Raw genomic sequence first — 11,714 nt, forward strand, 5'->3', positions numbered from 1 at the left:
GGTGATGACATTCTACCTTCCTTTATTGAATCCAAAGGAAAAACTGGCACAATGATATCAGTGTCTCAGCAAATCTCAACACTTTCAGGAGTTAGGTTTGCTCCTCTCTCCCGTTACATTAATTCTCTGCTTGTTACTATCAGAAAATTGATTTCTTTTCTCCACACTAATTGCTTTTTACGGACCCCTCTCAGCATCACGCATCGGTTCTCGTTTCTCTTACATCTGATACAGGGCTGTCGAAAACTTTTAACACTGAAAGCTGACCTTCTTTAAGGTGAAGTCCAGATTTAGTTTTCATTCACAACCACAAATCAACTTTGGGTTTGGTCCGTTCTCAGCCTTGTTTACTTCTTGCTATCTGTATCCAACTGAGTTGGGTGGGTGCCTTTTTTTATCAGTAAGTGAGGACAGCTAATATGGAAAACCAACTCCTTCTCATGGGTCTCCCTTTGGTCATATGCGACTCAATTGTTTCTGTTTTGATGAGAAAAATGCTACTTGACCAGATTCGATACAGCACGTGGCACATTGGATATCAGATACTATTGTATATCGGCATATTTCGGCCAAAACTGTCGCTTGTTACCCCGAGCTGTGGTGTTCCAGAAAAAGATATCTTGAAGGGCATCATTCAGTCTAAGAACATGGTGACAGTCATTATTTGGTCTCATTATTTGGTCACGTTCAGATATATTTTGGGTTGCGATATCATAAAATGCTGAGCTCATGTTAAATTGATTATGCATAACCTTTGACAAAAACTAATTCTCATTGCACAGTAATTTGCTGATTCTGGCAAAAACGAACATATTTTGAAAAACAAATGTTACGCTTTTCTTGTGTCCATAAAATTTGGTCTAAACTTTGTTGACTAAAGCTGTATTTATGATTTCATCCTTAGAAAGAGTGATCCTCAACATACAGAAGAGCACTGAGAGAAGCCAGAAACCCCAGTGATACAGATGGGACTTAAAGCTGTGTGAGCTCTGTGGAACGTTTCACAAACTCTAAAAAGTTATAGAAAACAAAATCTATTTTAATAAAGGAAGTGCACCTTTAGTTTGCAATGGACTTAAAAATCGGCTGTCTACCTGTAGCCACTAACTATATGAAATATTTTTTTGTAAAATAATAATTAACTGTCGCCAGTGTGAGAAACTGGACCGGTCAAATCAAAGTTTAACTGTGATGGACATTTGATGGACTTGGGGATTGATTTCTGATCACCCGTGAATCTGTGTAGTTGAATTTTACATTCGGAGAAGCCAAAAACATTGGTTATAATCATGTAGCTTTTTTTTTTGCTGAAGGACTTTTATTGAATGTTGATAATGTGATTTTCTTAAAGAAAAGATCACTTTTAATGACCATCTGCATGGCTTTTTTTTTTTTGAAAACTGACATGATTACAGTCATTCGCTTTTTGATTTTTTTATTTAAAAAGAAAAAAACAACAATAATTTTCGATTAATATGTGTATTATGATACTGTCAGTGTTATGTTTTTGATTGACAAAATGTATCTGTTATAAATCTCTGCTCTGGAGCTTTTGGTATAATATTTGCTTTACAGTGTTGCAAACTCGGTGCGGTTCATAAGCAATACTGTAAATGTATACATGTATGTTTTCAGGGTTGACGTTTGTTTAACTGGCGTTGTTTTTGCTTCTTTGTGAATCCATCGGAACAGAAGGTCCGTACCAAGGGCTACCTGAGTGTTCACTGAATCACAAAGCGTTGTAGGTAAAGCAGCTCAAAGGCAATTCTGGATATCTCTTCACCTTTTTGTATTGTAGTGATTTTCTAAAATGATTTTAATTTAAGAAAGACAAAGTGCCATTTTTATTTTTTCCTGTTCTGTACTAATCAGACGCTGTACTAAAGCATTTTAGTTTGCCTTATTTTATCAAAAAAAAAAAACAGAAAATCAACTTAAATAAAGCAAGTTCTTTCACATATATGCCATTAGTTAGATTGACCTATTTTTACAACAGTCATTATTTTAGATTTTTTTTTTTTTAAAGAATAAGATATTAGCCTTTTATCTAACAACAGACTTTTGCCAAACATGCTTTAGGATTCACCGTCATTACGAAGAGAAAGATATTTCTCTCTTACAAGAAAACATAGAGCACTTTTCCTGCTGCAAAGGTTAATTGTCATGGCAACAAATTATATTCATGTTCAGTCATAAATAAGTGGATGATGACACATTCAGCAAATGCTTAATAAATTTCATTTTCTGTCTAAAAAAAAAGGAGTGTAATTATTTCACTTTGCGAGAAATGCAAAAATTTGAATGTCCAGTATTTCTATCCTGCTATATGCAATTTTGATGGTTTTGTATGCAAACTAATTTATATTTAATCTTTGTGTAGATACAAAGTTAAAGCTAAACTGTGATACTTTTGGCCCTCTGGTGGTTAAAGCATAAAACCGCTAGTCATTTGTGGTGAAATTATTTCTTTTTAACAGGGTCCCTGCACGCCTTTCTGTTTGTAGGTCACTTGACAAAATGCATTCATTTAGAAACATCTTGCAATATTATACTGGACCACTGCTAAAACTCATTTATTAAGGCGCTTGAGATTCGATAAGAACGTAAACCCTTGTAAATAAATGTTAAATAAAATACTATACTCTCATTTAAATCACCCATGTGTAATATACTGTGTTTTTAAACATAAAACTGCAAAAAAGAGAGCGTAAGAAAAATCGTACTGTATTTTTTAAACTGTGTTTTTTAACAATTGTGAAAATAAATACAAATGTTAACAGCTAAGCCATTACTCAAGTCGGTAAATAAGAATCTAAATGTTGAACTGAGAGTCCAATGATTAGATTGAATGCGAGTCAAAACAAACATTTGCATTGATTTTTTTGGGGTTGTTTTGTTCTTTGTTCACTTTCGTGTGACGAGAAATGCAGACTTCAGATAACGCATCCTGGAAAAACCTGCCTCACGAAAGACTAAATGCATTCCGTTATGTTTTTAAAATCATTTCATCATCATTATTAATCATTTAAAGTGTTTAATGGCTCAACGTAGAGTTTCTACTGTATCTTGCCGCTTTTTATTGCGAAACACTTGCTAGTATCAAAAATGAAATGCTCTCTAATACAAGTATTTCCTATTTGAGGGTTGAAGCGCAGCATCATCTGTTTATTTGTGAAAGTGAGTGTATAAGGCTGTTGTCACAGATGAGAGGAGGGCTTGCTGGCTAGGTCACGGGTTTAAGGTCTAATCCTGTGTTATCTAGTCTACTAGGCTCTAGGTCTCCCTGACTTTATAATGCACAGTTTTCTACAAGAAAATTCAGCATGCAGCAAAGCAATACTTTGTCTCTGTATTATGTGGTAAGTTGGATTATTTTGCTTAATGAGCATGAATATGCAGAGCGTTTTATTGGTTTCCAGTAACTCTTTTTTGCTTCACTTTTTAGTGCTCACCATTTAGAGAACTACTGTAGAATTCAGCTGTGCACTGATCGATCGGATTTGCAAAGAAATAAATACAAGCTAATATGTAGTTTTTTTATGATTTCGAGGCCATGATTAAAAATGTAAAAAGTCATTTTGGCTCAAAATATTTCACAAAATTGTAGGTTTCAAAATAAATTTATTGTAGACAATGTCTTGAATAGTTGATCAAACACTAGTAAGCTTAAACTATTTAATAATGTATTGTTCATATAATAAAAGTAACAATACAATAAAATAATACTACTGATAAAAAAAGCTCTCAGAAAAGCTCAGATGCCACTGGGTTTTATTTTTGTTTTAATGCAATTAAATTCAGACATTTTCAAGCGCGACTTGCTTTGTGTCGAATACCTTTAAGTAGTGCTTAAATATTGCAATTGCAAATCTGAATTCTGCAGTTTGTTATAAATGACCTTACATATAGCTTGCACAAACAGCATAAATCTGTTTCCAACAGTGCTGTGGTGCTTTGTCGTTCAGAAGACAGGACCGCTGAGCAACCGCCTAAAGATCCAGTGGACTGTTCACTGTCTGAATGGTCTTCATGGACACGCTGTGACCCCTGCCTTAAGAAGAGGGTGAGGATGAAGTTAGGTCTGGTTGTCTGTCTTCTTCTTCTTTTGAATCCATTCATCCCATCTCCTGGTTTGGCACTATTAGCGTAGCTTAGCATAGATCATTGAATCCGTAGCAACGCATTCGAAAATTAATATTTTTAAAACTTGTCATTTTCGAAAGCGATGCTTCTGGTCTAATCTGATTCAATGATCTATGCTAAGCTATGCTAAAAGAGCTATCGTCAAACTCGGCTGAATGGATTCAAAAACGGTAAACCTCAACTTTTTAACTGGAGAATGAGACTGCTTTTGTGCTCCAGGGTCACATTTAGTCTTTGCAGCATAATTCAGTGTCACGTGATCGTGTCTTCAAACCATGTTTTTATAAATGCGAGGAATGACCACACACTCGTGTATCTTCAGTATCGTTATGCCACGCTGGTCCAGCCGTCTGAGTTCGGAGGAGATCAGTGTCACGATCAGGGCCGAGAGGAGGAAGCCTGCACGTCTCCGTCACGATACTCCTGTCAGAAACCCGCTCCTCCGTGCCAGGGCTTTCTCTGCACCGTCTCAGGTGACCCTCACAGCACCGTCTCAGGGAACTACAAGACCGGCAAACATGATTGCATTTCTAGTCCTATCATTTAATTGCGCCATTGCTTTTTTGGCCAACAAACAATTTGATCACAAACGTATTTACAGCAAAATGACAACATATCCACCTTTTTCCTGCGCCGCTTATTATGAGAGTAATTCCGTTAAAACTCAACAATCAGTGAAATGGTGTATATCAGTGAAATTTAATCTAAAAATTCAATTGGCCTATAATAATGTGATTGTTTTTTCAATCATTTTTTCAATCATTTACAGTGAAAAATACAACTGCATTAAATAATATTATACAATTCTTTAGTATGTTTAATTATATATATATATATATATATATATATATATATATATATATATATATATATATATATATTTGGAATAATTTTTCAACTAAATGAAACAGCAGTAGATGCCAGTAATGAGCTTTTAATGAGTGAGTCATTGAGTCATTCATTCAAGTGATTCGTTTAAACAAAAAACTCATCAGTTGTTTATGCATGGAACTTTGATTGGACTGATTGGTTCAATGAAACTTTGATTGGACTGATTCGTTCAAAACACTGAATCATTCATCAATGAATCAGAGGGTTGCTATGAGATGCGCTACGGGTCCGTAACTTAATATTAAAGTACTTGCTTTATGAACTGTTTATTGAACTAGTAAACAGTCGTAATGGTGGAAAGGGCTTGTGAAGTGTCCTAACTAATGGTATTTTAAATCTAAAAACGTTAGATTTCGAACCTCACAACTTTCCTTGTGTTGAGTGTTTTTATTCATACCGTCAATAAAAGCATCACAGTAACCCAGCTATGTCCACTGTTCGCCACTTATTTTAAATGTAAAATGATATTTGCAGGGTTTGCATAGTTATTTTTGATTATTGATGTTTTAATCACGTTACTTGAAGCGTTCATGCCCAATTTAAACCCTGTGTTTTACCGGGAAACAGATATTGTACCGCTACTAAAGCAGCTCCTAGTGGTGAAGAATGAATTTGCATTTTCATTCAGACCAAGAGAGACAATAACTTTATACGCTGCGCATTTTCAGATGTAGCATGTTTTCATTCACTCAGAGCTGCGTCACACGCTGCATGAAAGTAATAAATAGAGGAAATTAAAATATAAATTTTCAACAAGAATGAAAGGAATTATTTTCCCTACGACTGAAATTTTACGGCTCATTCAGTCCAGGGATCAAACTTATTTTTAGAGCTACTTTGAAACGACTCGATTTCATCTTTTTGCATGGAACTTTCCCAAACCAGAAGAGCATCCCTGTCGTTTAAAACACAGTAGAAGCATTTCTTGATTCGTTTTAGTCAGTTACTACAATTCTGTAAAGACAGGGCTGTGTGGTGTAACAGGTCGCTGTGTGCTGGAGGCTCTGCGCTGTAACGGGGATGATGACTGTGGAGATGGCTCTGATGAACTGGGCTGCAACAAAGTGCACAAGGCCTGTAATCAGCCGACCGAGGAGTATTATGGAATCGAGAATCTTGCCAAAGGGTGCGTGTGTTTAATACACTCATAACTAACATACACTAGTAAGAGCATGCATTTTCTTTTAGTCTGGGTAGTATTGTGTTTTTTTGCTTATGTTTTTACATTTAGTGCATATTGCTTAGTATGCGATACTGACCATCTTAAATTGTTATCTTAGAAATGATATAATTGTAAAATAAAATTATAAGTACATTCTAAATCATATTTCATCACTTGTAATGCTTTACACTTATTTTGGCATGTTGACTAACCTACTAAAGCACATGTAAATTATTGATTATAATTGTAGTGTTGTTTGTTGCCTATCAATACATTCGGCAGTACATTTTAATCATATCAAACACAACAAGCCTAATAAAATGTCAGTGTGTTAGGCTGATGTTTCAAACTACTGTATTGTATGCGAAATCCGTTTTCAATGCCATACTGTATGCTGTATCGTTTTTCATATTGCAGTTCATTGCAACGTTTGTTCATTTAAGGATATTGTTCCTGTGCTTGAGCCAAATGCAAAAACTGATTCTGCGCTGTGGATCAGGTCTTTGAAGATAACCTGTTGCTATTCCCAGATTCAATATTTTGAACGGTCAACTGGAAGCAGCGGTGCTTGATAACCGATACTACGCTGGAAGCTGCTTGCCTCATTTTGTTCAAGATGTTCGCTACAGAAAGCCATATAATACACAGCAGTACATGATAGAGGTATGTTTCATATTTAAAAGTTAGAGCTGCGGTACAGAAGATTAGTGTTTGGCACTGCGTTTTTGTTATTAAGCTGGTCAAGTCATGTGATTTTAGTAGACTATAACTGTTTTCACATTTTGATGGTTCTCCACTAGAGGCGTCTGATCCTTTAACCAACCATGATAGTCTAAGAAACATTTTTAACCCGTCTTAGGTCAGTTTTATGATGTACACGTACATTTACAGTTTTATGATGACAAACACGTGTATAATGAAAAATAGAGTTAATTCTTTAGCCACAAACTACCCAAAACACATAAAACAATTTTAAAAAGGACAAACTTTTAGGACGGTCACCGTTATTGGCTAACCAGTAACTGGCAGATAATTTGACTGTTAATCGTGAATCAAAGTCATACATATCCGCGAGATTTGGTCACAAATTAACAATTAGTTTCCTCATTTTAGTTAAATCGTGGAAGTGTTTTACTGATTCTTTCTCTTGCTTTAGTTCATTCGTGTCCATTATTCAACTCAATTAAAACAAGAGAACTATTTAGGAGAACATCGCCACAACCTTTGTTTTATTGGGCAAGCGTTGACCTGCTTTTTAACATTAACTCTGATTCATAATTACCAGTAACTTGCCTTTTTGCACCTGAGAATATCTTTTATACTGTAGCGACTAAACACTGATTCAGAACTTTGGCATCTGTTTTTACTATATATGTGTGAAATAATTTACTCTGTTATTTCCAGACCAAGGGCTCTTATGATTTCACACTGGAGGTGTATGAATCTTACAATGAATACTTCAAGAGTGAAACAAAAGCAACTTTGTCCAAAACCAGCGTCTCATTTGGAGTTTCTTTTCCTAATACCTTTGATTTAAGCTTTAAATATAATGACCACAAGTACAAGAAGTTGGTGACCAAGATGCGAAACTTTTCAGGGACGGTAAGCATTGACTTTTCATTGAAACTTCATTTGAGCTATATTCAGTCATTTATTGAGATTAAAATGCTCTGGCAGCTTCATAATTTTAATAGATGTTAGGTGGTTTCTTAACTTTTTTTAGTTAATAATAATTTCCTTTTATACTTTTTTACCTCATTCGAATAGCACATAAAAATCGATAGGAATTGAAAAATGGTCCTGAAAAGCATAAGAGCATGCTTCGCAGCTCCTTGTTCAAGTTTTTGTTTTGTCAAGACTTGACTGTTGCAACGCTGTCTAGGCATGTCTTCCAGCCAATTTCATCAAACCTCTACAATTAATCCAACATTAATCTTTAAAGAGCTGAAAAGAACGCATGTCCCAATCATTAATTTGCACCAATAGCTGCTCGTATAAAAGCTGCTTTGTCAAAGTACTTGTCAAAGTACTTGCATATCGCATATTCCCGACCAGACTGTGAAGCCAGTCATGATTTTTTTCTGTGTTGCCCTCAGAAAAAGAAATTTCTCCGCGCTCACTCTGAGCTTGAGGTAGTGCGCTATGCTTTAAAGACATCGGACCTGATGTTACACCCCGATTTCCAGTCCCGCTTGCAAGCCCTGCCACTGGAGTACACATACGGTGAATATCGGCAGCTCTACAGCGACTACGGGACACACTTCATCAGAGAGGCGACTCTCGGTGGAGATTTTGAGTATACTATTGTCTTCAACAATGAGACATTAGAGAAAGATGGTAGGTAAAAACATCAAAGCAAGGACAACCATGTTATTCCAAAGGCTGAGACTATTGAACGTGTTGTCTTTCGCTAAAGATTACAAGCTTGAAGAGATCAAGAAATGTGTACAAGTTGGGCTTAAAGTTGGAGCCGTAATCCAGGGGGTGTATGTAGGTGTAGGAGGTTCAGCTGGTGGGTGTAAAGGCCTGCTGGACGAGCTTGGAGGTAAGCAAAAACCTCAATACTGAGAACTTAATATGTGTACTTTTTTTGTGCAATTTCTCCAACCTGTGCATAGACTTCACCAGAGTGTTTAGAATACCTGTTTGGAAACAACCATTAACTCCACTGCCTGCTGTTTGGAGTACAATATCTATTTTAGAGTCACTAATGTTTATTTAAAGTCAGCATATGTATGCCTTCTTACAGACATTGTCAAGGCGTTCCTTTACGCTACCGCAAACCAAGTGATTATGGAAAGCATTACATAACTATAACTGTATAATTTATAGTGCAGTTTGTATTTGGAAGCAGATCAGATACAAATTTTGAAATAAAGCCATTTTCTTTCCTTTTACCGATCAGTGGGAACCTTTAGTTACCCCTTCTACTATGGATGTTGATTTTACAAAATGGACGGACTTAGGTCTTCAGACTATTGGAAACCTGTTCATGAATGGCACTTTTGCCTCCTTTAGTCAGCTGCGGGATCAATATGGTTTGCATGCAAGTAAGATATTTGCAGCTAAGGGATTATGTAAGAAAGCCTTGTCTTAACTCCTGCTAGTAACAATAACTTCTGGATTGTTTTATTGAATACCTTAATAAAAAGATTTAAATCACAGATAATATTATTTTAATATTATACACTTTTCACTGTAATGTTTTCTCAGTGGCTTCGGGAAGTGATTTGTAGAGAGGGTGGGATCTTACGCTCACAAAGCGAGCTTGCTCTTGATAGCCTCTTGGAAACCGCCTTAACTGTAAAAATACTGTACTTTTTTCTGGCTTTTCAGATTCCAGTAAAGCGAGGGGATTGGTTGAGGATGTGTTTATTGTGGTCAGAGGTGGTGACAGTGAAACAGTCTCACGTCTAGCTGCAAAACAGCTGCCAACTCCAGACGTCATGCAGCTGTGGGGCGATGCTGTGTTCTACAATCCAGACTTCATTCACAAGAAGGTAATATTTTTAACCTGTATGTGTTTTCCTTTTTATTTCTTTAATTTTTAAAATGTGGGTGTTACGCCACACCAGCAGAGGGAGCCCTCGCCCGAGTACTGACTCGTCTCCACTCCCTCTGCGCTCATTTCCTGTTTGGCCGACATAAAGCCGGAGCGCACGGCATGCTTTACGCGAAGTATGATCTCTGTCTGTTTGTTCTTAGTTGATTCCTGGCTTTGCCCCTTTGCTTTGATTGCTGTATTGGACTGTTTGTAGGTATAGGTAGAAATTAGATGCTGATAGCAATGGATTTTATTTACACCAATCGAAAATAGCAGCATTATTTAGGGATATGGTATTTACACTAAATGCAAATAGCATTTTCTGCTATTTATACTATACTATTATTGGGGTGGGGATTATCTGCACCTCAGTACTGAAGTACTGAATGCAACTTAATGAGTTTAAATGTTAATTTAAATTCAAATTATTAATTAGAAGCCATGGGACTGAAAAAGCCCTACACCTACCCTATCCCTACCCAATTATTTTAAACTTTTTGATTATTTCCTTTATTTTTATTGAAAATAAATGCTTTTCTGATGTGATTTGAAATTTAAAAAGGGGGAAAAAAACAGAAGGCTGATTCGAACCCATGCCTACCGCGTCAAAATAAACCCATCATACATTTTCCCATCTGCACCACATGAGCTGCCATCACATGACTCTTTTGTAATGATAACTATATGGTGGGGTGGGTGGCTTTATTGTAAATAGTCACTGCCAATAAGGTGGGCTATTTGCACTTAGTACAGTATATACTGTATGGAAAAAAGCGTCACTATCTTGAGACAGAACAAAGGCACTGTCATGTTTTCAGATCAGTCAGTGCAAGCCTTGTCTGTAAAACTGGGGGCTAGAGCATAATCAGCCTAATGATGGTTAGAAATACTACACTTACAAAAAAATGATGTTTACAGAAAGCATATATAGAGAAAATGGCAGCGGCCACAAACTCGACCCCTGAGGAACGCCACATACTAAAGGAGCCAATGTGGAAAATTAAGAATTGCAACTACCTAGCAACTGTCCTGTTCTGTAAATATGGCTGTGCCCTTTGCCTAACCCAACACTTCAGACAGTTAAAAAGAATCAATTGTATCAAAAGCAGCAGTTCTAATAAAATGTGATCCTAAGTCCAAAGATAATGGTATATCATCTGTAACCTTAAGCTGTGCAGATCAATAGAAGGTACCTAAAGCCTGCCAGTGACGTATCAAAAATATCATTATTATTTATTCTCTATAGGGATGGGGAGATCATTCCACCAGCCAGGAATAGTGAACAAGAATGCTCTTGAGAGAGATTTTGAGCCTCTCTGTGATAGTAACATTCACAGATCTAAGGCTTCTGGGTGGCTTCTAGTAGATTAAATATTGGATATTTTATATTTCTTCATTGTCCAAACCGTTTGTGCTTTGAAGGGTTGCAGGACCTCTTTTTTTTTTTTTACACAGATAGAACCACTCTATGAGTTGGTGCCGTCCCGTGACCCACAGGCTAACATCCTGAAGAAAAACCTGAAGAGAGCTTTGTCAGAGTACCTGAAAGAAACCAGCTCCTGTCGCTGCTCGCCCTGTCTCAATAACGGCATGGCAATGCTTAAAGGTATGAATAACCAGAAACCACCAACATCTAAACAGTAACGGTTTATTTGGAAAACAGTCATTTTAATTAAGAGTTCTAAGCAAGATTACAAAAAAGAGCATTTTAAAGAAAACATACAATTTATTTGGGGCATATGTGGAAATTATTTTCTTAAATATTTAAATATCTCAAGTGTTGGAAGTTCCTTTAAATCTATATGATTTTTTTTTAGGCAGAAGGTGTATTTGTGTTTGCCCAGCTGGTTTCAGAGGAGTGAGCTGTGAGATAACCAAACGAAAAGGTTTGTCTGTTGGCCTGTTATCTATATAAAAAAGAGCAATGTTTTTGTCCTGTTCAGAATGTGGTGTGGATGTCCATTGAGTATATAT

At 36.4% G+C, this 11,714-nt stretch overlaps 1 protein-coding gene across 5 annotated transcripts in view; it reads left to right on the forward strand.

Annotated features, from left to right (window-relative positions):
* LOC122361024 (complement component C8 beta chain-like) overlaps positions 1–11,714 on the forward strand; it is a 37,555-nt gene that overhangs the window by 25,400 nt on the left and 441 nt on the right. For 3 of the 5 annotated variants that reach the window (XM_043261966.1, XM_043261979.1, XM_043261973.1), the window contains one exon: positions 905–2,259. In XM_043261966.1, the coding sequence (XP_043117901.1) occupies positions 905–938 (34 nt within the window). In that variant the 3' untranslated portion in view covers positions 939–2,259. Of the gene's footprint in view, positions 1–904; positions 2,260–3,198; positions 3,360–3,942; positions 4,064–4,465; positions 4,617–6,018; positions 6,161–6,726; positions 6,860–7,600; positions 7,799–8,292; positions 8,534–8,612; positions 8,742–9,532; positions 9,697–11,195; positions 11,347–11,557; positions 11,627–11,714 lie in introns of those variants that run through there. The other 2 variants (XM_043261959.1, XM_043261988.1) reach the window with 2 other exon arrangements.

This window comes from Puntigrus tetrazona, chromosome 2 (assembly GCF_018831695.1).
Source record: "Puntigrus tetrazona isolate hp1 chromosome 2, ASM1883169v1, whole genome shotgun sequence".
In the NCBI taxonomy this organism is placed as follows: Eukaryota; Metazoa; Chordata; class Actinopteri; order Cypriniformes; family Cyprinidae; genus Puntigrus; species Puntigrus tetrazona.